Genomic DNA, 27461 nt, shown 5'->3' with positions numbered 1-27461 from the left:
CACAGGTTACAGGGAAAGTAAGTGAGGGAACACAGAGAAGGGCATAGACTGGACAAGCCAAATAGCATCCTCACATGTTGTAAGGGAATATGAATTGCAGTAACATCTCCATGCCAGCCACAGTACAGCAATGCAGTAAATGAGTTGGGGTGGGGAGGGGGAATGTAGGAGCAAAAATTCAAAATTGAAGGTGCGATCAAAGACCCAGGTTTATAAACTCTCACTAAGACATGGTACTACTGTGTAGTCATGGGTTCTGTCAATTTGGGAGGGTTGTTTTCTGCAGCTTGACAAGCCGAAGATAAATATTATAATACCATTGAAGAGTTTAAGATTGGAACACTGTAGAAAACCTTCAAGTTACAATATACAAAAGGCAGTGAAAAACTTAATTTTGAAATGTAGTAGAAAAATTAAGATTTATGCAATAAGTAAACATTCAGACGAGGAATGTAGAGGAAATCCTCACATCAGGTTATTTCAGGAGCTCCTTTTTAACAAATGTTCGCATAATAATAACATGCCCCTTACCTATTTAATCTATTTTGTTTTGCAATCTGTTGAAAACGTGAGCTGGAAGTGATGCATCTAGGACCTTAACAAATAGGGCACATGCCTTTGCATCAAAGCAATATATTACAGGTGCCAGAAATGTGAAAAGATCAGCAGGAAAATGCAGGAAATACAGTACCAAGCAGATCAAGCAGCATTGGCAGAGAGATAAAGTTAATATTTAGGACACAGGACATAGGAAAGTACAGCACAGGATCAGGCCCTATAGCCTACCATGTCAGCAGCAATCATGATGCCAATCTAAGTATTCCTATTTGCCTGCACGTGGGCCTTGCCAGTTAATGTGTCTATCCAAATGCTGCTATTGTATCTGCATCTACTACCTTCCCTGCCAGCAGTCCCAGCCATTTATTGTCAACTTTCTTCTGAAAATGTAACACCTCACACTTGTCTGGATTAATCTCCAGCCACCATTTTTCTGATTTCCATTCAAATCGTATCCTGCTTATCCTTAATTTTCCCACAGCTTCATCAGCTTCCACGTTGTCTGCAAACTTGCTAGTCAGATCACCTACATTTTGATCCAGATCATTTATATAGATCACAAATAATTAGGTGTCGGCACTAATTCTTGTGGAACTCAGTTGTAGAGGTCCACTACTACCCTCTTGTCTTCTACAGCCAAGACAGAATGTAACCAACTTTAATCTTTTGGATCAGCCTCCCATGAGGGACCTTGTCAAATGTTTTTTTTGAAATCCATGTAGACAACACTCACTGCTCTACTCTCTTCAGTCACCTTTGTTACTTCCTCAAAACATTCACTTGAATTTCTGAAACAAGACCTCCTCCACACAAAGCTATACTGATAATTTTTAATAATTTCACGTTTTTTTTTCAAAATGGGAGTATATCATGTCCTTAAGAATTTTATCCAATAATTTTCCTACTACTGATGTAAAGCTCACCAGCTGGTAATACCTGATTTGTCCTTACTACCCTACTTAAATAAATTAACAAAGTTGGTTATTCTCCAGTCTTCTGACATTGCACCTCTGGCTAAAGAAGATATGAAGTTCTCAGCCAAGGTGCAAACAATTTCCTTCCTTGCCTTCTTGATGGATAAGTTCCATCAAACCTTGGGAATTTATATACGTTAACGTTTTTCAGTAAATCCAACACTTCTTTCCAAACATCGACATGCCCTAAAAATATCAGCATACCCTCTCCCTGATCTTACTATTATCCATGTCTTTCTTGGTGAATTCTATTGGGATGTATTCATTTAGGTCTTCATTCAGTTCCTCTAGCTCCCTTATTTGTCATTGAGTGGATCTACCCTTTCTCAAGCTCTTTTCTTGCCCTTGATATATACTTTATACTTTTATACTTTATTGTCGCCAAACAATTGGTACTAGAATGTATAATCATCACAGTGATATTTGATTCTGCGCTTCACACTCCCTGGATTACAAATATTACATATTAAAAATAGTTAAAATTAGTAAATATTAAAAATTTAAATTATAAATCATAAATAGAAAATAGAAAAACGGAAAGTAAGGTAGTGCAAAAAAACTGAGAGTCAGGTCTGGATATTTGGATATATGTATAAAATGCTGTGGATTCCTCTACTAGCCAAGGACATGAACCCTTTTAATCCTGCTAGTTTCTTGTGTAATTTTTTTCCTGCTTCCTCAATGGTCGTTCAGTTTTAGCTTCTGACATCTTACATATGCTCTCCTTTTTGTTTTGACTAAACCTACTCTATCTTGTCATCCAAGGTTCCCAAACCTTGCTACCCTTGTGCTTCACCCTCACAAGAACAGATTGGTTCTGAACTCTAATGAACTGTCATAGGTAGGTTGACCTATAATAGGTGATTCCAATCTACCCTCTCCAGTTCCTGCCTGATACTGTTGTAATTAGCTTTCTGCAATTTTGCACTTTCACACATGGACCTGTCTTACTTTATGCATAATATCTCAAAGCTTTTGGAATTATGATCACTGTTCCCGAAATGCTTTGCAACTGAAACTTCAATCAGCTAGCAAGGCTCATTTCCCAGTACAAGATCTGGTACGATGTATTTAATGTTCATGTTAGTTAAGTTAGCCCTGCCTGTTCTTATTATTAGACTTGCTTGTCCTAATCTTCACTTTCTCAGTCTCTCCATCTGTTGACCCATGAAGTATCTGCAACTTGGTTGCATGCTGAATGTGATCTTAAAATATGTGAAATGGAAATAAATAATTTTTAATGCAATCATGATTGCTGTATTATAAACAACTAAAATGTTAATATAGTCTTTATTTTTCATGTTATTAGAAGCAATATAAACAAAAATATGATGCAGAGAAAGGAAAATCAAATTATTCCAATATGAAGGTGCTGCCAGATGTTAAACATGCAATGGAAGTCCATAAACGTCAAAGTGATGTAAGTTATATGTCTGTTTTTATCACTGTTAAGGAATGTTCATATGTTTCTCCAGCATTATTTCATCATAAACAGGAATAGTTCCAGTTTCTTACAAAAGTTAAAAATTATACCAGAAGACACAAGAGACTGCAGATGCTGGAATCTGGAACAAAATTAACCACTGGATGAGCTCAGTGGGTCAAGCTGAATTTGTAGTGACAAAGTGATGATTGACAAACAGGCTGTGTCATTGCATCTGTACCTTGTTGCATGTTTCCTTGCACATTTGTTTCATAGCAAAATTGCACACAATCTGTTTTGGATGATGAAATAGTTGGTTATGGGAAGAATGTTGGTTAAGTTGGAGGTATATTTTTGTGCTTAGTTGTTACAAGAAGTTCATTATATGTGCTGTACTTGTGAAATGCTTCAATAACACTCTATCTCTGAAATGAACTTTTATAAGAATCAATAGTACTGAATTTCAGACAAAGTAAGTTGTGCTATTCATAAGATAGCACATGTTACACTGTTGATCAAAGGTAAATTTCTAGAGAGGTATCTTCAGCACCTTTCAGAACTTTCAGAATAGTTGGAGTTGAATTTTTAATATGCCATCCAAGAAGATAGCTTGTGACATTAAAGAAATAATTTCCTTGGCAATGTTTCAAAGGCTATAAGTGGAATTATATTAGTTGGTGCATGTTTAACATAAATCTTGTCGTATGTGTGATAGTGAATCTTGATAGAAGTATGTGGTTGGGTTTCTGAAGCAGTGTACTGCTCATCATGTTTCACTCAGCAAAAGTGGATTTTTCACATGCATGGTTTTTGGAAAGAATGCTGCACACACAAATTTTTAGGCTAATTTTAACTGAAAGCATCTCACATCTAATGAATTAATTTTGCTATAATGTAATTGGCCATTTTGTGCAGCGGAACTTCTCATAATGGTGATGAGGTTGTGGCTATCGATCAAACAATGTTTTTTGAATATAATCAGAAGGTAGTTTGCAAACATCAAATGTACCCAGTATGTAGATGAGATCTTGCTTACTGTCTTGCTTTTATGGCTCACTACAACTCACTGACTATTTCATGCTGAAGTCTGATAAATAGTTCATGTCATGAACATTGGCCTTTAAGTTCAGAGGCTTAATGTGCTCAGAATCAATAATACCAAAATGTCACCTTCACATTTTTCTCATTAGTACATCTGGATGAAAGTTTATACTGAGCCAGATTTTCTTCTGCTTAGCACTGGGACTAGGCAATCCAATATGATTATTTAAGGCAATAAATTCATTCATTATGTGGGTGTTATGGTTGGTGGGACAGCTGAAGGCTTTTGATTGTTTGCTAGTTGTTTGCTATTCACACTTCTATATTAATTAAGTTAACCTTCAGTTTATTTTAATAATTCCAGTTTTAGATCCTCCACAATGCAATAATCCTGCACTTGAGAGACAAATTGTAAGGCATGTTGCAGCTGCTTCCAGTGATGAAAGATGAAGTGGATAAACACGTCTTCTGTCAGCTTTCCTGATTATTCACAAATGGAAAGTAACATACAGATATAGCTATTACAAACATATTACAGTCGATTTTGTTTACTCACTTTCAGAAAACAATTTAAATAAGAAAGCAGATACTAAAGATTTTAAATAAAAAAAACAAGATGTTTTAAAAACTTAAGCTAGACAAAGAGAAACAGTGAATGTTTTTGTTCTCAGACCCATAATTAGAACTGGGGAACAGTTCATGGCAGGCACTGTACCATATTACACAGATAGTACATTAGCAATACATCACACAGCAAAGAAGCTTAATCTGACTTACCTGCCAGAACGTTGATTGTTGATGTTTGAAGATGTATGCAGCTGAACTAAATGTACAACATAAATAAATTTCTAATTAAAGGTTCCACTGGAACAGACATCGTAGAATTAGAAATTCTAGGATAATATAGAAGAGGTGGGGCAATAAATTGGGTACTGTGAGAGGTCAGCCAGAGCGCCAATTTGGTCGGTGAGTGGTCTACAGCAAGGTGGGGAGAAGATGTTACAACGTGTGTTGATAATATTTAAGAATTCTCCAGGACTCTGAGCTGGGGAGAGGGAGGGGTTAGAATCTTCATCAGCACTGTTCTGTTTTGATGGTATTGAGGGTGGGTAGGGAACGACTGTGACTTCTCTGACACTGCTAGGGGAATGGAGTAATTGAGAGATTTACAACACTGATGAGGGAAAATTGTGGGAACTGGTACTGCTATGCAGTGATAGGAGGGGCTGGAAGCCAGGAGACTGTTTGGAAGGAGGTGTGGGGGAATTGCTGTTTGGTGTTTCAGGAGGCTTCCTTGAGACTGAGGTGTTGGTCTTCCAAATGAATATTGCACAGGCAGTGACCTAATTAGGTGTGTCCCTATCTCATGTCAAGGATTGTCCAGTCAGAATTTCCAATAGATGCAAAACGATGAGAAAATTGTTGCTTTTATGCTTCACTTGTGGAAAATTCTGACTTTCAATTACATAATGTTTAAAACACTAGTGTTGTGCAATTGAATTTTTGGAGTGTGTATCATTCTGTGTAGCATACAGACTACAAGAAAAAAACTTATATTCACAGATGCCTCTTTCCCTTGAGCCCCAAGCATTCTTGATCAAATATTTTGCACAGATTATTTATAGATTGTAATTGCTCTAAACTTAGAAGGAATAGCATTACATAAAGTGGATGATGTTAAATTTGCGTCAACTTCTGCATTGTCTCCTTCCTTTTCTGTTAGCCTTCTCAGTAAAGGAGGCATTGGGTAATATTGCAATTCTATGAGGAACACAGAGCCTAACTAGATAACTCTTCCAAAGACATATTGGACAAGTGGTCTGCTATGCTACATTATTCTGTGACTAAAATCCTAACTGCAGCAATGCCCACTGAGACATTTTTATATCTAATATTTGTTAGTGGTGACTTCTGTTTAAAATTAGTACTATATAACTATAGCAATCTATTAGCAATTCTAATTGCTAAGGAGTTTGCAGTCAGAAAGCCATTGATTTCCATCTTGAAACAGTCATTTGATTCACTAGGGTCTTATGTGTTTGGGAAAAAAGAATACACAATTTGATTTTAATTGGCAAAGCTATTACTTAAGATTTTGGCTCTTTTTTACTGAATTCATCTAACAAACCAGTTTCTTGTCTAACTTTTTGTATTAGTCTTACACAATGAAATTCGGCCCTTTAGTCCAGTATATCCGTGCTGACTGATTTGGTTAGTGAGCTAGTTCCATCTGACTTATCATTTAAATACATCACTTAACTTCAGATAAACTCAAAAGAATATAAACCCAATTTAAAAAGGCAGTCCTCAGAATCTGGTACCTTATTCCCCATTTTTCCATGGCAAATCTGCCCTAATTTCTCTAAGGTAGAAATATTCTCCTGAAAGAGTGGCTGCAAACCTGACATGAAATGTATCATCTACAACTGTTATTTTATATGTAATGCATTTTTTAACATTGTGTTGACCAGGGAACTTTCTATTTTCTTTTCATTCCATTTTCTCATTGCATATACAGTATATATGTGAGGAATTATCACAATACACAAGGTAATGAAGCAGTAATTGTTACCTTTACTTATTATATTTTAAAATGGATGTCTACACAATAGATAGCAATGGAATTCGAAATCAAACTATTTACTTTTTGAAAATAATTATATTTAGGTTTGTGTTGTACATATACCTTAATTAAACAATGCTTGAATGATGGTGCTTTTGATTAGGAAAGCTGGGTAAATTCCTTTGTTCTTCACACAAAGCCTGTGATTCAACTAAAGGATATAAAAACTAGGAGAAGAGGTAAGCTAATTGACCCTCAAGCGCATTCTGACATTCAATAAGATCGTGGCTGATCCGATCATGACCTCAGTACCTTAATTTTCTCTCGGTCTCCAATACCCCATCAAGTTACTGCCAATCACAGCCTTGAATAAATTCAGTGACTCCACTCCACTCCACAGCTGTCTGATTAGAAAATTCCAAAGATTTATGACTCTGAGAGAAGAATTGTCTTCTTTTCTTCATCTTAAAAAGCCTCTGGCCCAAGCATCATCTTGGTAAAGTATCTCTGCTGCCTCTAAAGGAAGTCCATCCTTTCATAAATATGCAAACATAAATTGTGTGCAGTACTCCACATATAGTCTCAACAGGTCCTTGTAATCTTGTATCAACTTGTTATCCTCCACTCCTTTTGCAGTAATGGCTAACATTCCATTTGCCTTCTTCGTTACTTGCTCTACGTGCATGCTAGTCTCTTGATGTTTCATGCGCAAGGAACTCCAGGTCTCTTTGTACCACAATGTGTTGTAGTCTCACCCCATTAAATAATAATTAATTTTTCATTCACCCTTTCTGTATACATAATCTCATTATTTCCCCATTATACTCTATCTTCAAACTTTTTGCCCACTTATCTATGTCCCTTTGCATGTTTCCTGTCCTCTTCACAATTAGCTAACTCACCTATGAATGCATGCTAAAGAAGAACCATTGATCTCATCAGTCTACTCAATTCAAAGTCTATTTAGCTTCTAACTCAATGTCTTAAATCTTCTTCCACCTATATAACACTTCCTGTCCCATTCCCCATCTTATTCATATTTTGCTAATCCAATCCACATTTTTATCCTGCTTCATTGTTTAAAGCCAGTGGTGGTGTAGTGGCATCAGCACCGGGCTTTGAGACCAGTGATCCTGGGTTCAAATCCACTAGCTCCTGGCACACTTTCCATCCATGCTATGTCGAGCATTGAGCTAGCAACGTGGCCCCATAAAAACCAGACAAAATGCTGAAGAAACAGCAAGGTTGCCACCCGATGCACCACAAGGTGCAGAGAGGAGTAACACAAGTCTTTGTGTTTTCAATCCCACAATTCCTGCATGATAGGGACAATTAAATTTTGGCATCTGTATATTCATCCTATTGTCATCTCATTCTGCATCAAATCACAGAGTAATCATTTAAATCTTAACTTTTTATTTCAATCTGGTTTGAATTTTCATTATGTGATTCTGCACGGCTGGACATGATCTGCATATATCTACATCCATTGTCCATGTGTAAATTAAAGCTAATCACAACTCAAAGATTCAAAGTACATTTATAATCAAAGTGTGCATACAGTATGCAACCCCGAGATTATTCTTCCAGCAGACAGCTGTGAAACAAAGAAACATCATGAAAACTGTTCAAAGAAAACATCAAATACCCGATGCACAAAAATAACAAATCGCACAAACGTCAAGAAAGAGCATATGGCATACAGAATATTAAACAACAGAGGAGTCCTTGAAACAGTCTAGGAATGTTTAGTTCAGTTCAGTTCAATTCAATTTAGCACTGTGTCATTCATTGACCGCAGTCGGTAGAGCCAGTCTGTCCAGATCAAAAATCATTCAAAATAGCAATTAAAAAACAGAGAAACCAGAAATACATATAACATGAACAGCAGAGCCTTCTAAAAATGAGTCAAATCCACAACCTGTGCCAATTAAATCTTGCCCAAGACCCAAGACCCCTGTACCTTCCTCTGGCAGTAGTGAGTGTGAGGGAGGGGAGACCAGTCAAACACAGACATTGGAGGTTCAAAGTTTCAGACTGCATTGAACATCCACTCACGTTCCGCTCTCATCCTCATTGATTTTGATCTTGCTCGATGCTTTAATTGGGGGTTTGGTCAAGACTTGGGGCCAATCATGGGGTCTTGCTTTTGGCACACTCCATTCTCAGCCTCGCTCTCAACCACTGAGTTTCCTTAGAGACAGCAAGAGTGCCAGATCATTTAGTCAACCCAAAATCACATTATCAAAATGTGAATTACAAGCTACAATTGCACACAGATTAGTAGAAGTATATTTAAAGATGGAGAAGAAATGGAGTAAATTCCCTTCTATTAGGCTACCAGAATTTACCCTAACATCATGTCTTTTAGGTAGAGGTGAGAGTACACAGTGCGTTGTCACAAATTGGTGGAAATTGAAATGAATGGTGCAGTAGATGGGGGTTAGAACAGGAGTTCTATACTTGTCATTGTAGAAATTGAGACATTATTGTTGTGCTTAAGCTGCCCCTAATTTGAGATTACACAACCCCTTTGATTGGTTTATCAGAATGCAAGTAATGCCAGAAAGAGAATGCTGCCTTCTCAGATCTTAGGTGCTCTGATATTTGTTGATGTTCAGAATCACAAGTGATGAAGTTTGTGTAGATGTATCTGCAGAACATGTATTTTATATTCTACTTTGGGTTTGGAATGTATGCATCTTAATGCAATATGTGTTGATATGCATGTACTTGAAGTTTTCCTGGAAGATGTATGTGAAAATTATTCCTGTAGATCAAATTTAAACTTGAATACTTACACATCTTCATCAACAGTGCAACTTGGGAATTATGTATTCAGAGACACATTCACACTGTTCTTAATAATATCATATATGTGCATAATGTCCTATAAAATTGTTTTCAGTCTGAATTAAACATTGAAAGAAAAGTATAGATTCTGGTGTGAATAAGATGTTTATTTTCCTCTTGAACAGGTATTGTACAAGAAAGATACAGATACCATTCACAGTTATACAGAGATCATTGATAGACCAGATATCAAAAAAGCAACACAAGCTACCAAGCTGGTTAGCAATGTAAGCAATCGTTTTTGATCAATATTCAGATTTGTACGTGTTTGCTCTAATATTTATATTTGAATATGTTAGTTTGTTGTGGAGCTTGGGGATGGTTGGGGTGAAAATCAACTACAAAAACTTTATAAAGAACATTCATTCTACATTAGTTGTGCTATTTTGTGATTTTCAATTTGAATTTCGATTTGAATTTTTGCTGTTGGATTTCTCTAAAAACTATTGCTGCAGCTATAAAGTGTAACTTCAGAACTGAAAGCCAGTGCATACTTTGATTTGGCACAAAGTTAAAGCCATCTTATTAGAGTGTTATCAGGACTGAATGCAAACAGTGGCAAGGCTTTTTTATTGTAATCAGAAACATGTACTGCGCCTTCTTTGCCTCAACCAGTAACATAAATTTGCACTTCAGTACAATTAAATTTACAGCAAATCTTCTATGGTGAAAAGGATGTTAAATTGTAATTGATTTAATGTTGGCACATGATCTAAGATACAATTTAAAAACTTTGTTTTGCAAACCATCCACACAGATCATTTGAGGTAATAGTGTTACAATTACAGAGGAAGTGCAGTGTGGTTAGACAATAAGGTGCAAGGGCTATACAAGGTAGATTGTGAGGCCAAATCAACTGTCATGCCTTTCTGTATATTCACCATGTGGATGGTTGAAATACCATTTCACAAGAACTATATATCTTCCTCAGAAGTGGAAAGACTAACAGTGCCGCTGATAGTGAAATGGAAAAGAAGAGACATTAAATTCAGAGTTTAACTGTGCTTTAACATCATTGCATAGCATGGAGCTATCCCTTTCAGCAGTTTGGGAAGACATTCTTAAACCTATCATTACAATGCTTAGTAATTCCAACTAATTACCTATGAGAATGACTAAATAATGATTGGTAAATTCTGCTAGTATTTAAGTGTAATCTTACAAATCAAAATATTGGTGTTGGTAAATTATTGTCACATATACAAAGATGTAGTGAAAGGCTTGTCTTGCATAGTGTTTATTTAGATCAGCTCACCACACAGTGCATGAAGCTCGAATAAGGTAAAACAGTAACAATGCAGAATGAAGTGTAAAGGTTACTGGAAAAGTGCAATGCAAGTTATGCAGTGAAGTGCACGATTGTAACAAGTTGTTCAACATTGCTTAATATAATTTCCAGTACACAAGTGTAAAGGAAAACAAAATAATTGTTACTCTGGATCCAATGCAGTGCGAAAAACACAGTACGATAAAGAACCTAATAATTGAAAAACACAATAAATATAAATACATAAGATAGCTTGTATAGATATATTGATTGTCCATGAATTGACTCTAGGCACAGGAGTGTCTCTACATAAGGTGACTGACAGGAAATGATAAAGTAGTGGTTGTGGCGGCAGTGGAGGCCTGGGTGGAGATGTTGATGAGCCTCACAGCATAGGGAATCTAACTGTTTTTAAGTCTGGTGGTCCTGGCATGAATATTATGTAGCCCAGATGGAAGTGGGACAAACAGTCCATGCGCAGGGTGGGTGAATAGGAAAGGGCCAGAAACATCATGAAGGATCCCACCCACAGGATCACTTTACTGGCATCATTTAAGGGTACACAATACAATAAAAATGAATGTCAGCATTGAGTTTGAGAGGATTAGAATACAAAAGCAAGAATGTAATGCTGAGGCTTTTTAAGGCATCGGTTAGACTGCACTTGGAGCATTGTGAGCAGTTGTGAGCCTCTTATCTAAGAAAAGATGTGCTGGCATTGGAGATGGTTTACAGAATGCTTCTGGGCATGAAGGAGTTCACATACTGCATGAGGAGTTTCTGATGGCTCTGGGCCTGTACTCGCTAGAGCTTGGAAGAATGAGGAGGATCTCGCAGAAACCTATTGAATTTTAAAAGGCCTGGATAGAGTGGATGTGGAGAGGATATTTCCTATAGTTGGAGAGTGTAGGAGCAGAGAGAACTGCCTCAAAATACAGGGACATCCACTTAGAACAGAGATGAAGAAAAATTTATTTAGAGGGCTGTGAACTTGGGGAATTCATTGCCACAAATGACTGTGCAAACCAAGTCATTGGGTATATTTAAGGCAGAGGTGGATGGATTCTATATTAATCAGTGCATCAAAGATTACAGGGAGTGGGGTTGAGAGAGATAATAAGTCAGCCATGATGAATGGCAGAGCAGACTTATAGGGCTGAATGGCCTAATTTTGGTCCTATGTCTTAAGGTTGAATCAATCTACGTATGTAAGCAATTTTATGTATTTATATTTATTGTATTTCTTCTTCTTACTATTGTGTCCTTATTGTGTTTTTTTTGTGGTTCATCAGAGCAGAATAACAATTACAGACGTCTGTATTTTGTTCTCCTTTACACTTGTGTACTGGAAATGACATTAAACAATTTTGAATGCAGGGTCCTTAATGATACTGGATCTTTTCTGGCACCTTTCTGTATGTCTTTGATGGTGAGTAGGCTGGTGCCAGTGATGCTTTTAGGCAGTTTTTAACAACGTGTTGTAGAGCCTTGCTGTCAGCCGCAGTGCAGTTTCCGCACCACGCAGTGATGCAGCATGTTAGGACGCTCTGTACTTCGCATCTGTAGAAGGATGTGAGTATAGATGTGCATAGTCCAGCTCTCTTCAGCCTCCTCAGAAAGTAGAGGCATTGGTGAGCTTCCTTGATTGTGTAGAATGTGTTCTGGGACTATGAGGTTTTGCACGAGATGTGTACTCCCAGGAGTTTGAAACAGCTCACAGTTTTCATTGCTCTGTGCCGATGGTGCAAGTTCTCCTGAAGTTGCTAACCTTCTCCTTTGTCTTGTTGACATTGAGGAGGAGGTTATTTACCTGGCATCAGGTCTCAAACTCTTTCACCTCCTCTTGGTAGGCCTACTCATCATTGTTGGTGACGAGCCCCACCACTGTCATGCCATTGGCGAACTTGACAATGATTACTCAGGTGTTTGACCATGCAGTTGTGTGTGAGCAGAACGTACAGTAATGGGCTCGGCACATAGCCCTGGGAGCACCCATGTTGAGGATGATGGGGAAGGTGGAGCAGTGTGCATCCTGACTATCTGAGCTTTGTTGGTTAGGAAGTCCAGTCCAGTACAGTGGTGTATTTAGACTGAGGAGTAGGAGTTTGTTTATCAAGTTCTGTGGGACAGTAGTGTTGAGTGCCAAACGGAAATCCTGAGACAGCATTCTGATATGTATGTCCTTGTTTTCTGGGTGTGTGAGGACCAGACGCTATGGCATCTGTCATAGAGCGGTTCTGTTAGTAAGCATATCAGTGACTGTCCAATGTAGCAGGAATGGAGTTCTTTATATTACCAGCTGTTCAAAACACTTCATGATTGGTATCAGTGCCACTGGGTAATAGTCATTTAGTTTTGAAGGTGTGGAGTTATTTGGTCCAGGGATGATGGTGGCTCATATGAAACACGTGGCCTGGATGAGTGAAGCTTTGATGATGTCTGGGAAGACATTAGTGAGTGAGCTGGAGTGCACACACCCTGAGTACTCAACCTCGGATGCTGTCTGGTCTGGCCGTCTTCGGGGGCTAACTGTGGAGTCCTTCTCACGTCTGCTCAACTGGGAGGGGTTAGCTCTCCTGGCTGGTGTGTTGCATGCCGCAAAGTGTGCATCAAAGTTATTTAGAGCAATGGGGAGGGAGGTATCACTGGTACAGACAACACTGTTTTCCTTTTATAGTCAATAATGCCCCGGATGGCCAGCCACATATGCTGGCGTTCATTATCGGACGGTTGTTCTTGAGTTTCTTTGTGCATTGGTGCTTCTTGGTACCTGAAGTGAGGCTCCTCCCTGATGCTCCGAGAGCTGTTCTGTCACCGGACTTGAAGGCAGCGTCCCAGACTTTTAGTAGGGAGTGGATCCCTGTGTTCAGCCAGGCTTCTGTTTGGGCCATGAGATGACCGTTCTTGAGCTACTGATGTCATCTACACACTTACAGGTGTGGCCAATGACAGTTGAGGCATATTCCTCGAGGCCTGTGCCTTCTCCATTCGTGGCAGCCTCCTTGAATGTCTGCCAGTTAGTTCAAAACAGCACTGGAGCATATAAATTGCCTCAGTAGGCTGTATGGTTAAGGCCCCCTTGACTAGTTTCTTCATTTTCAGCAGTGGTCAGTATGTTGGGATTCACATTATGAAGATGTGGTCAGAGAGGCCAAAATGAGGAATATGGGCAGTGCATCTGTTTGTATAAACATGGTCCAGTCAGTTTGCTCCCCTATTGGCCATGGTGACATGTTGGTGGAACTCTGGTAAACTATCCAGCACATTTACGTGACTGAAGTCTCTGCAATTATGTAGAGACTATCTAGATGCTTGGTTTTGTAGAGAGCAGACGATGGACTGGCAACAAATGGAGGAGAAGATGGCGCGACAGCAGCACACGCGGCCTCTACGGTAATTAATATCTGTAATCTGTCAAGTAGGGGACCGTGTACAATTCTGATTTGATGGAGACAGACGTGAGAGTATGGAGGAACATCTGGAAAACTTCTGAAATGCCCGCTTCGCTGCCACTGCTACTGTGTGGTAACCGGAATCTCCGGAGCACAAGGCCCGAATCCTCGGCTTTGCTTGTTTCAGCGGACGGGGCGAGGGCGAAGGTGCTCGGCAGAGGATGGCGCTCGGGAGGCTGTATCGGAGGGGCTGGTCGGAGACTCGAAGTTTTCGGACGGACGGACTCATTGTCGGCTGCTTCCAAGGCATCGGCAAGTTGACGGTGCCTGGAGGTTTATGGCAGGGAGTTTCTCCCTTTTGCTGCCACTATCGGGGACTTGGGGACTTTGAGACTATTTTTACTGTGCCCATGGTTTGTTCTTCATCAAATTATGGTATTGCTTTGCAGTACTGTAACTATATGTTATAATTATGTGGTTCTGTCAGTGTTAGTCTTTGGTTTGTCCTGTTTTCTGTGATATTACTCTGGAGAAACATTGTATCATTTCTAAATGTATGTATGCATTTCTGAATGGCAATAAAAGAGTTCTGAGTGTTCTCATAATCTAATAATGCAAGCTCCCTCAGTGTGTCCTTGGTGTTTGTGCTTGGGAGGATGTAGGTGATAAACACACACTAGTAAACTCCCTGAGCAGGTAATGTGGTCAGCATTTAACTGGAAGAGGTTCAATTGCCCCAGAACAGTGACTGCTAACTACATATGCGTTTGTGCACCAACCTTTGTGAATATACAGACAGATTCATCTCCTTTGGATTTGCCTAACGGGGAGTTGCTGTCTGCATGGTATAGACTCAACGCGTCGAGTTGAAATGCCGACTTGGGCTTGTTGTTGTTCAGCCACGTTTCGGTGAAAACCAGAATGCACCAGTTTCTCATCTCTTTCTGTGCATTCATTCTCAGTGTCAGAGAATCCATTTTATTTTCTAGAGAGCGGATGTTGGCCAAGAAAAGTGATGGTACTGCCAACCTGATTAGGTTAGCTCTCTGCTTAGCTAATGTCCTGGCTCCTTTGCCACTCTTCTGTTTCCTCGTAGTGCATTAGGAAACATCTGCATCTCCCGTTCTATAATGAGGTATTTGGTGAGGCCAAGAATCAATCTTATCATTCATGAGGCCTGCTCAGGAGTCTGATAACAATGGGATAGAAGCTGTCTTTGAACCTGGTGGCACATGCTTTCATACGTTTGTATGTCTTGCTTTATGGGAGAGAAGAGAAGAGAGAATGCCTGGGGTGATTTTTTTGTTTGATTAGGCTGGCTGCTATCCTGAGGCAGCTGGAAGCATAGACAAAATCCATAGAAGGATTGGTGGCGGGGGGTGGTGGTGGCGTGGGCTGGTTTCTGTGATGTTCTACAATTTTCCACAATTTCTTGCAGTCACATGCAGATTAGTTACCAAACTAAGACAATATGCATCCAAACACAATGCTTTTTATGGTGCATCAATAAAAATTGGTAGGAATTGTTAACTGGTGTTGATGTGCGCCATGACCAGCCTCTCGAAGCACATCATGATGGTAGATGTTAGAGCCACTGGACAGTAGTCATTAAGGTACATTATTTTGTTTTTCTTTGGCAAAGGAAGGATACTGGTCTTCCTAAAGTGGGGAGAAGAAGATGGCGGCGTGACGCAGCGCGCGCGGCCGCTCTGAAAATGGTATCGTATTTGTTAAGTAGGTACCGTGCACAATCCTGATTTGATGGAGACAGGCATGAGAAGCACAGAGGAACATCTGGAGAAACTTCTGAAAATGCCTGCTTTGCTGCCATTGCCACTGTGCGATTGAGAATCTCTGGAGGGGAAGGCCCCAAATCCTCGACTTTGCCTGTTGCCGGGGCTGGGGTCGAAGCGCTTGGCAGGGATGGTGCTAGGGGCTCGGTGTCAGAGGGCTGGTCGGAGGCTCGAAGTTTTGGGACGGACTCAAGAGTCGGCTGTGGTCGGGTGCTTCCAGGGTGCTGCATCGGCAAGTTTGCGGCACTGGAGGTTTATGGCAGGAAGAGAGTTTCTCTTCCTTCTACTGTCTGTGTGAGATGATGGGACTTTCGAGAGACTTTGGGACTTCTTTTTTCCGTGCCCATGGTCTGTTCTTTATCAAATTATGGTATTGCTTTGCGCTGTTGTAACTATATGTTATAATTATGTGGTTTTTGTCAGTTATTTTAAGTCTTATTTTGCCTTGTGTTTCTGTGATATCATTCTGGAGGAACATTATATCATTTCTTAATGCATGCATTACTAAATGGCAATAAATGAGGACTGTGTGTCCTCATAATCTAAAACTAAAGCAGAAGGGAACAATAGGCTAGAGCAGACAGTGGTTAAGTTATCTGCAGATATATCTGCCAGCTGATCCACACAGGATCTAAGAACGTAGCCAGGGACATTATCTGGGCCTGATGCTTTCCATGGGCTGACCTTCCAGAAGACTGACGTTGCATCCATGTTGGTGATTATAGATTCAGGTACACTGGAGACTCTCTGGGTGGGTGGTGGTATACCAGTGTCCTTCTGGTCAAAGTTTTGCAGAGATTGTGTGTAAACTCACCACCCAGGACAGGATATGCTGTTTGTCTTTGTTTCATAACTCTATATAGTATGTAAGCCCTGCCATAGTTGGTGGCTAGACTGAGACTCAATTTTGGACTGGTACCATCTCTTAGTTTTATGGAGGTTATAGTTTGACTTTTTGAATGCTACAGACTTCAGAAGAGAGTGGAGCTCCCAGTTCATCCGTGGTTTCTGGTTTGGAAACACCCAGATTGTCCTGTTTGGTACATAATCCCCAATACACTTGCTGATGAATTCTGTGATGGCAGTGATGTACTCATTAGGCTGACAGCTGAGTCTTTTGACGTGGACCGGCCTACATACTCAAAACAGTCATGTAGAATCTCATCTGTTTCCTCAGATCCGTATTGTATGGCATTCTGTTCTGGATTCTCCCATTTTAGCTTCTGTTTGTAAGGTGGGAGTAGGAGCACAGCCCAGTTGTCTGAATAACCAAAGTGTGGATGAGGGATAGCCATCTTTGATGGCTGATAGCAATGGCCGAGTGTGTTTGGCCCCCGGTAGTAAATAAATTTATTACTGAAGTGTTTTATTTATTGAATACTTAAATTATTTTTTTCAGTTTGCTTATAAAAACCAAGCTAAAACAGAAGCCTCTATGAAAACATCTGTTATTGGTAGACCAGACATAGAACATGCAAAGGAAGTCTCAAAAATTACCAGCCAAGTAAGTCTGTTCAGTTTAAGAGGAAAACAAATCATTCATTTTATTGCATAGCCTCTGTTTAATTTATTAGATTTAAGAACACCTAACCTTACAGGAACACTTAATATAGGAACCTGAGAAATTTTCTTCTCATAATAATAGCTACCCATTTAAAAATATTTAAGTTTACCTTAATTCTCAACTATGAGCCTTATAAATAATAAAAATAATCCAGGACATTTCTTAATTCAGTAAAATATTTTTTACCAAATCTAATAATTATCATCAATGATGGAAATTTATATAAGGAATTTAGTAGACAAAAATTTGGTGAAGTAAAAGTGAAATTAAATCACAAAATGGAGAGCACATACTCTTAGAAAGTTAGGATAGTTTAAGAAAAAGCAGAGCTCATAATGATTTGTCTTTGCACCTTTCATTGGAACAGTAATTACTAATATGATTTAACATGTGACAGTTCAATCAGATGCATATTGGTCAAATGAATTCTTGTCGCTTTGCATGGTTGTTTGAATAGAAAGAGAAATTTTCTTTCAAAACAAAATAGATTTGAGTTAGATCCTTGCTCCTGCAAGTTTAAGATTGAAATATGAGCTCTCAGTAAGTGCACTGATGCTAAAACATTGCAGATATACTTATACAAGATATACATTTCCACTAAGTCTTTTTGAATGAAGTACTAAAATTGGTCTAGAGATTTAATTGTGAAATGGTTCTGCACAGTGGACCCAGGGTCATGGTGTAGAGATAGAGGTAATGCATATTCCTGGGCCTCAACACTAATAAATGTGTTGGCTGCACGTAGTTTCAGAACAGTGCATGAAGGGTGAACTTGCCTGCTGTAATTGGAGCTCTTTACACTGGTGGTTCACAATAGAATCCAGTGCTGGGGTGGAACCATATGGAATTGGGAGCTCTTGTATTTCAGTTCTTAAACTTTTAGGAGCAAGGATATAATTCACTCTAACTCTTGTTTTATTTTTTAAAAGAAAATTTCTCTTCTAGTTCCAACAACCATGTTGTGTATTCCTTGCTCTCATAGATAGCAAACCTCTTCTGAAGGATACATTTGTGTGTAGAGAAAAAAATGATCATTGGTGGACTTGTCAAGAAGTGCTCCTTTTAAGCAGCACTGAAACGGGCCCTGTTACTCCCTCTAAGGCATGTTCCCATGTTAGAGGCCCAAGGTGAATCACTGTTACAGATCCATAATGAAGTGCTGCAAAGTTGAAGATATGTTGCACAATGATTCACGGCAATGTTCTTGGCCCTATGGTTTTCTGTACATTCTTGATGCAAGAATGGTAGGAGTATATATGAATAGAAACCATAGAAAAACTACAGCACAGAAACAGGCCTTTTGGCTCTTCTTGGCTGTGCCGAACCATTTTCTGCCTAGTCCCACTGACCTGCACACGGACCATATCCCTCCATACACCTCCCATCCATGTATCTGTCCAATTTATTCTTAAATGTTAAAAAAGAACCGGCATTTACCACCTCGTCTGGCAGCTCATTCCACACTCCCACCACTCACTGTGTGAAGAAGCCCCCCCCTAATGTTCCCTTTAAACTCCCCCCCCCCACCACCCTTAACCCATGTCCTCTGTTTTTTTTTCTCCCCTTGCCTCAGTGGAAAAAGCCTGCTTGCATTCACTGTATCTATATCCATCATAATTTTATATACTTCTTTCAAATCTCCCCTCATTCTTCTACACTCCAGGGAATAAAGTCCTAACCTATTCAACCTTTCTCTATAATTGAGTTTCTCAAGTCCCAGCAACATCCTTGTAAACCTTCTCTGCACTCTTTCAACCTTACTAATATCCTTCCTGTAATTTGGTGACCAAAGCTGAACACAATACTCCAGATTCGGCCTCACCAATGCCTTATACAACCTCATCATAACATTCCAGCTCTTATACTCAATACTTTCATTAATAAAGGCCAATGTACCAAAAGCTCTCTTTACGACCCTATCTACCTGTGATGCCACTTTTAGGGAATTTTGTATCTGTATTCCCAGATCCCTCAGTTCTACTGCACTCCTCAGTGCCTTACCATTTACCCTGTATGTTCTACCTTGATTTGTCCTTCCAAAGTGCAATACCTCACACTGGTCTGTATTAAACTCCATCTGCCATTTTTCAGCCCATTTTTCTAGCTGGTCCACATCCCTCTGCAAGGTTTGAAAACCTTCCTCACTGTCTACTACACCTCCAATCTTTGTATCATCAGCAAATATGCAGACATCCCACCTCTCCGGGAAGTTCCGGGAGTCTCCCGCATATTGATAGTGGCTCCCTGATGCCCGGAAATTATATACAATATCCCAGAAATCGCTTTTTTTGAGAGGGAGCATCCTGATTGGTCTCCCTTCGTGCTAAGTAGACCTATTAGTTTTCTCTGTGGGCAGTGGACTTCAAAAATAATGACAGTGTTGCTCGCTGCACTGTTTGCAACAGTGACTTTTCTATTGCCCATGGTGGGTTAAAATGTAAAAGTCATGTTGAAGTGAGTTTAACAGGTGTCATTCGTTCATTAGCATAGCTTATGTTATTTAAACTAGCTGGCTAGTTGCTAAGGAGCTATTCTATTGATGTCCTATGTTATGAGGCCAAACTCCCTGTAGACTTGCTTAAAGTTGAAATAGAATAAACACGATAATATAAGTACACATTTTAGTGTCACATTTTTTGCATATACCCAACTTGGTTTACAGATTAGACAAAATCACTGAACAAAGTATTACATTACACCCTTGGAGGTTGACCGGGGGTAGGGGGTATACGGGGTTGCAGGGGGTCGGGGTGCTACCTTCCTGAAATGGTGGTGCTACCTCCTTGAAGTGAGTTTTTGCAGGGTGGGATATCTGTGAATGTCATAGAATTTGCAACCTCATTATTGTTTTTGCTCCAGGTTCACTATAAAGACAACTTTAATAAGGAGATCAAAGGAAAGAGACATGGATTCAATCCCCAGGAGAGTGCTTCCTTCAGACAATTGCAGGCGGCATCTATTCTTGCAAGTAATGTGAGCAGACTTTGTAACAAATAATGAAATAGCTTGGCACCACAGTTTTTTAAAAACATTTACCTGTGTTCATTTGTGCTTTTTTCTTGGTTATTCTAACGGCTTAGGTTTTGCTTTGCTTTGCTGATAGTTGAGCATATGAAGTGTTATTAGGTTCAGGACAGCATATGGAAGTCCTAAGTTTACACAGGCCTAACTTTACTGATGAATTTCCTGGCTCCTGTCTGCTGTTGGGCTCTTTATAGAGTTATCAGCAAAGTGGGAATTTGCTGGAGGTTCCTGAGTGCAAGTGGGGGGACCCAGTTCATCAGAATCTAAATCATTGTCACTTCTAGTTAAATGTTTTTATAACTCTGTAGTCTGAACTTTTAAGATGATGACTCTGAACCTTCAGGTTGTGAATGTTTAATAGTAATGAAATAATGCAACTGACTACTGTCTGGTTAGAGCTTCTGTTGCTCACTAGCCATCTTAATCACTCATGTCAGGGCTCCTGTTTTGTCCAACGAACAATTTGAATGAATAAGAGTCTTTAAGTGTGTGTGTGTTATGGGATTATGGGATCCTTCATAAAGCTCAGCTGTAGATGTGCTAGAAACCCATGATTTTGGTTCTTCCTCTCCACAGATGTGTCTCAAGTGTCAGTTTACTTGATCCCCAGGAAAATTATTGAAAATTCCTTGTTATTATGCAACCTATTTTTTGTGTCATCTTTCCTTGTACTGATTATTGGCAGGCCTTACTACAGTATTGTCTTTCCTCAAAATTTCCATTTACAGTAATGCTTATATTATAATTGTGGTAAATACTTCATTATGAATTTAGAAGTAATTCTGTTGATGTTAACAAAACTTCATTCAGTAGATTTTGAAAATAATGTCTAAAAGCATAGATAAAAGGATGGCGGCTAGAAATCTGGATTAAATAAAAACAGAAAATACCGGAAATGTACAACAGTCAATTTAGCATCAGAAAATTGAAAACATTGTTTCATGATTTCTATAAAGACAATTCATCTGGCTTGAAGCTTCACTTATTCAAATTCTTGATTTAAATCTCAGTGCAACTCTGCTGTAAATTATTTTGCTTAGTAACCTTTCAACACTTGTCACTCTATTTCAGTACCACATGAGTATTTTCAGCATTTGTTTTATTTTTAATTCAGTGATTCACCATCGGCAGCGTTTTTATTTTTATCGTTTCTTTTAAAAGTTGAACTGCAGGTACTTGAAAACAAATACAGAGTTTACTTTTGCCTTTTTTTTCAGGTGAAATACAAGGATGATCTTCAAAAACTGAACCAGACATCATCAAATTTGCCCAACCTGTTGCACCTGGAACACGTATTGGCGGTCAGCAAATTGCAAAGTGATGTGAGTTTTGTTTGTTTGAACTGGAGAGTTACCTTCTCAGATGGTTGTAACAATATAAATAATTTAATGTAAGTTGGGTGAAAAGCTTAGCAAGTGTTTAATTAACTTTATTTAATACATGGGTACAAAAATCATTTATTTTCAGTGCTTGCAACTCTCCTATGATGAAAATGCATTAAACATAGATTTTCTAAGAGATGTTTGAGGTGGCGTGATAGCATAACGGTTAACAGAACACCACTACAGTGCCAGAGACCAGGTTTAATTCTGCTGCTGTCTGTACTTTCTCCCGGCGACCACATGGGCTTCCCCTGGGTGCTCCAGTTTCCTCCGACATTCCAAAGACATACGGGTTAGTAGGTTAGTTGGTCATATGGGTGTAATTGGGCAGTGTGGGCTCATTGAGCCAGAAGGGCTATTACCATGTTGCATCTCTAAATAAAGTAAAATATCTTGCTAATTCAAAACTATTTAATGGATAGTGCTTTTGCTTGAAGTAATGTAAGATTTGTTTCTGATTAGCAGAGGCTAGAACTCAATAGCAGCAAGTGGAAGTTTCAAAATGTTTATTTAACAGATAGAAAGCACGAGTATAATATCAGCTTTTCAAATGGTACCCTCAAGAATGTTCGTAATATTGTCTAGTAACTTAATGCAATTGGACAATATGTATTGGAAGAATCAGCTTTATGTGAAATGTTCTGAATTACAAAGAAGTCTGGGAGATTTCTGTATTGCTTCACTGTGTATAAGAAATATGTAGAACAATAGGCTGAGATAATCTACAATATTAAGCACACAGATGCATTATCCAAGGGGCTATAGGGTGTGTACTTCAGGAGTGATAAAATGCAGCTGCTGGTAGAGATGCTGGCTTTTCAGCTCCAGTCACCTGGTTTCAATTCTGACATCCAGTCTATGTGGAGTTTACACATTCTCTTCTGAATGCTTTAGACCTTCCCCCACGTACTCCAGTCTCTTTGTATATCCCGAAGTTGTGCAGGTCAGTAGGTCACCTAGCCACAATAAATTGCCCCTGGTGGAAATGAGGAATTGATGAGAATGTGGGAAGAGTAAAATGGGTGCTTCATAGATAGCACAGACTCAATGGGCCAAAAGGATCCATATTGGTGCTTTGTGGCTGTTTAGGAATGTCATTGAAGTACTGGACAAATTTACTTCCACCACTGTAACTTATAACTGCTGTCGTATCGGGAATAGATTTTCTGGGCAAGCTGGCGCACAGTAACATACGGAACAATACTTACAGTGATAACTGCTACAGTGTAAATGAATTTGAGTGTGGTTAATAGCTGTTTCGTAATGAACGGAAATTTAGAGATGATGCCAGTTGCAGGCTAGACCTCAGTCATTTTATACCCTGTAGAAAAACCAGTGGAGAGGATGAGTGCACTGATTTTAAATGCTCATTCAATGTAATGCTGAAGTCAAACTCCATGACATGAGATAAAAATAGAAAAATTGTTGTCAACACTTCTATTTTATGTGGAGCATCAAGTGAGGAAAGAAACTTACATTTTCAGGCTGAGGGCTATTTGTCAGAACCGTGAAAAAGAGAAGGCAAGTTATTTTCAAGTTATATAAATGGGAGAGGGATGGATGGATAGAATAAAGTGAACATCTCTAATAGGTTGAAGCAAAGGCTGCCATGGCAACCATTTTGTTGATAGGTTAAGGAGGCAAAGTACAGGGAGAGCAAGGTAGGAAAATAAAAAAAACAAAGCCGTGAAGTGATGTAAGAGTTGTGAAACGCAACTAACAGCTGAAGGAAGTGACCAGCAGATTGAGCAGAAGGAAGAAGAATGGAGGAATGATTCAGAGGGGAAATCTGCAGCAAACCAAGGAAATTGGAAAGGGTAAGAGGTGTCACAGAATTTTCATTGGTGGGCAGGATTATGGTAAATCCAAAGGCATTCCAGAAGTCTATTAAGGGAAAAGAATTACTAAGGAATTCCAAGGGACAGGATCTACCAGCATTTGGTTAGACAAGAGTTTGATTAGGAGGGGTCTGCATGGCTTTGTGCGTGGGAAGCCAAGTTTGAAAGATCTTTTAGAGTTCTTTGAAGTGATCACCAAAAGGGCAGATGAGAGGAGGCAGTGGATGCTGTCCATTTGGACTTTAAGAAGGCCTTCAGGAAGTTCCTGCATGGCGAGGTACTCTGGAGGGTTAAGTCACAAGGAATCCAAGTAGAGCTAGTTTGGTGGATTCAAAATTGGTTCTGAGGTAGGTATGAGAGGGTGGTAGTTGAAGGTTGTGGGCCAGTGACTAGTGGTGTGCCACAGGGGTCCATGTTGGTATCTTTGTTATTTATATAATTGGTTTGAATATCAGTGCACAAGCCTTGATCATAAGTTTGCAGATGACATGAAATTAGGAGATGTTGTTAATAGTGAAGATTTTTGTAATTATAAGGGAGATCTTTATTAGTTGGGGAAGTGGACTAAGGGTAGCAAATGGATTTTAATACAGATAAGTTGAAGTAATACATTTTATAACTATATAACCGTAACAGCACAGTAACAGGCCATCTCGGCCCTTCTAGTCTGTGTCGAACTCTTACTCTCACCTAGTCCCACCGACCTGCACTCAGCCCATAACCCTCCATTCCTTTCCTATCCATATAGCTGTCCAATTTAACTTTAAACGACAACATTGAACCTGTCTCAAGCACTTCTGCTGGAAGCTTGTTCCACACAGCTACCACTCTCTGAGTAAAGAAGTTCCCCCTCATGTTACCCCTAAACTTTTGCCCTTTAACTCTCAATTCATGTCCTCTTGTTTGAATCTCCCCCACTCTCAATGGAAAAAGCCTATCCATGTCAACTGTATCTATCCCTCTCATAATTTTAAATACCTCTATCAAGTCCCCCCTCAACCTTCTACGCTCCAATGAATAAAGACCCAACTTGTTCAACCTTTCTCTGTAACTTAGGTGATGAAACCCAGGTAACATTCTAGTAACACACATCAAAGTTGCTGGTGAACACAGCAGGCCAGGCAGCATCTCTAGGAAGAGGTACAGTCGACGTCTCGGCCCAAAATGTCGACTTTACCTCTTCCTAGAGCTGCTGCCTGGCCTGCTGCGTTCACTAGCAACTTTGATGTGTGTTGCTTGAATTTCCAGCATCTACAGAATTCCTCGTGTTAACATTCTAGTAAATCTTTTGTGTACTCTATTTTGTTGACATTTTTCCTATAATTTGGTGACCAAAACTGTACACAGTACTCCAAATTTGGCCTTACCAATGCCTTCTACAATTTCAACATTACATCCCAACTCCTGTACGCAATGCTCTGATTTATAAAGGCCAGCATACCAAAAGCTTTCTTCACCATCCTATCCACATGAGATTCCACCTTCAGGGACCTATGCACCATTATTCCTAGATCCCCCTGTTCTACTGCATTCTTCAATGCCCTAACATTTACCATGTATATCCTATTTTGATTAGTCCTACCAAAATGTAGCACCTCACATTTATCAGCGTTAAACTCCATTTGCCATCTTTCAGCCCACTCTTCTAACTGGCCTAAATCTCTCTGCAAGCTTTGAAAACCTACTTCATTATCCACAACTCCACCTATCTTAGTATCATTTGCATACTTACTAATCCAATTTACCACCCCATCATCCTGATCATTAATGTATATGACAGACAACATTGGACCCAGTACAGATCCCTGAGGCACACCGCTAGTCACTGGTCTCCAATCTGACAAACAGTTATTCACCACTACTCTCTGGCGTCTCCCATCCAGCCACTGCTGAATCCATTTTACTACTTCAATATTAATACCTAGTGATTGAATCTTCCTAACTAACCTTCCGTGTGGAACCTTGTCAAAGGCCTTAGTGAAGTCCATATGGACAACATCCACTGCTTTACCCTCATCAACTTTCCTAGTAACCTCTTCAAAAAATTCAATAAGATTTGTCAAACATGACCTTCCACGCACAAGTCCACGTTGACTGTTCCAAATCAGACCCTGTCTATCCAGATAATTATATATACCATCTCTAAGAATACTTTACATCAATTTACCCACCACTGACATCAAACTCACAGGCCGATAATTGCTAGGTTTTTTCTTAGAACCCTTCTTAAACAATGGAACAACATGAGCAATACGCCAATCCTCCGGCACCATCCCCGTTTCTAATGACATTTGAAATATTTCTGTCAGAGCCCCTGCTATTGCCACACTAACTTCCCTCAAGGTCCTAGGGAATATCCTGTCGGGACCTGGAGACTTACCCACTTTTATATTCCTTAAAAGCGCCAGTACTTCCTCTTATTTAATCATCATAGTTTCCATTATTCTGGAAAGTTAAACTAGATATGACTTTATACTGTGAAGGCTGGTGCACTAGGAGAGTAATAGGATAGAGAGAACGAGGAATGCAAGTGCATAGTTCATTGAACGTGGTGTCACAGTTAGTGTGGTGAAAAAGGCACTTAGCACTCTGCCATTCTTCAGTCAGGTCATTAAGTGCAAGAGTTGGACCATTATGTTGTAGCTGTAAAAGTCATTGGTGAGGCCACATGACTCCACTTGGAGTACTATTACAGACATGGTTAAATTGGAAAGAATGCAGAAAAGATTGAGAAGGATGTTGCCAGGACTAGAGGACCTGAGTTAGTAGTTAGAAACTGGCTAGGTCTTTGTCCTTGGAACACAGAAGAATGAGAGGCAAATTGATAGAAGTGTTTAAAATTATCAGAGGCCCAGATGAAGTGGATGTTAACAGACTTTTATCCAGAGAAGAAGACTTCAAAGTCAGAGGGCATAGATTAGGGTGAGATGAGAAAATTTAAAAATAGATAGGAGGGGTAACTTGCTGAGGGTTGTGAGTATGGAATGAGGAGGTAGTTGAGGCGGGTACAATTATCATTGAAGAAGCACATGGATCTGTGTATGGAAGGGAGGGGCCTGTGGGGATATAGGGTAAACTCAGGAAATCGGGACTAGCTAGGGGAACGTTGTGATCGGCACGGAGTCATTGGGCGGAAAAGCCTGTATCTTTGCTGTATTGCTGTAAGATTGTATAATCAGATAGCTTCATCAATGGTTTATAATCACAGTAATCCTGGCCCCACTTTATTAGAGATGTACTCCTTGTTCAATCCAGCCCTTCACTATTTTCTCTGCACTTTACAGATTTCTCACTTTCTTAGTTCTAACAAAGGATCTTCCATTCTGATTGCATGCAAGCTGCTTGACCTCAGCACCTTGTATTTCCGATTATAAGACCATAAGATATAGGAGCAGAAGTAGACTATTTGGCCCATCGAGTCTGCTCCGCCATTCAATCATGGGCTGATCCAATTCTTCCAGTCATCCCCACTCCCCTGCCTTCTCCCCATGATGCCCTTTGACGCCCTCACCAACAAGGTCAGTCACTTTTCATTTTTAGATGATAATGGAGAATAATCTTGAATAAGTCACATATATTGTTTGCTGTTTGTCTGCCATTTTGTTTTCTTATTCCCACTGGAATGGTTTATAGCATCTATGGTGTCATGGCTAAGAATGTCTACTTGGTATGTGAAAGCCAAAGGGTAGTAATCTACATAGCGTAGCCTTCAGAAAGGGGATTCTTCCATACACTTCACTTAAAATATTTCTTGAAGGGAGGAACAGTGTCAAAGATTTTTGCAGCATC

The 27461-nt window shown here is 39.5% G+C and overlaps 1 protein-coding gene and 1 long non-coding RNA gene across 12 annotated transcripts in view; one reads left to right on the top strand and one right to left on the bottom strand.

Annotated features, from left to right (window-relative positions):
• LOC140195472 (uncharacterized) overlaps positions 1–5382 on the bottom strand; it is a 54089-nt gene extending 48707 nt beyond the window's left edge. For all 6 annotated transcript variants that reach the window (XR_011885478.1, XR_011885479.1, XR_011885480.1 and 3 more), the window contains exon 1: positions 4774–5382. This is a non-coding gene — a long non-coding RNA (uncharacterized lncRNA). The remainder of the gene's footprint in view (positions 1–4773) is intronic.
• Positions 1–27461, top strand: part of nebl (nebulette) — a 304548-nt gene that overhangs the window by 208377 nt on the left and 68710 nt on the right. For 4 of the 6 annotated variants that reach the window (XM_072253805.1, XM_072253803.1, XM_072253802.1 and 1 more), the window contains exons 5-9: positions 2842–2952; positions 9538–9639; positions 17264–17368; positions 20288–20401; positions 21670–21774. The exons of the other annotated variants lie outside the window; for them this stretch is intronic. In XM_072253805.1, the coding sequence (XP_072109906.1) occupies positions 2842–2952; positions 9538–9639; positions 17264–17368; positions 20288–20401; positions 21670–21774 (537 nt within the window). The remainder of the gene's footprint in view (positions 1–2841; positions 2953–9537; positions 9640–17263; positions 17369–20287; positions 20402–21669; positions 21775–27461) is intronic. 6 annotated transcript variants of the gene reach the window in all.

Source organism: Mobula birostris, chromosome 3, assembly GCF_030028105.1.
Source record: "Mobula birostris isolate sMobBir1 chromosome 3, sMobBir1.hap1, whole genome shotgun sequence".
Taxonomy (NCBI): Eukaryota; Metazoa; Chordata; class Chondrichthyes; order Myliobatiformes; family Myliobatidae; genus Mobula; species Mobula birostris.
This window is presented reverse-complemented; position numbering and strand designations above follow the sequence as displayed.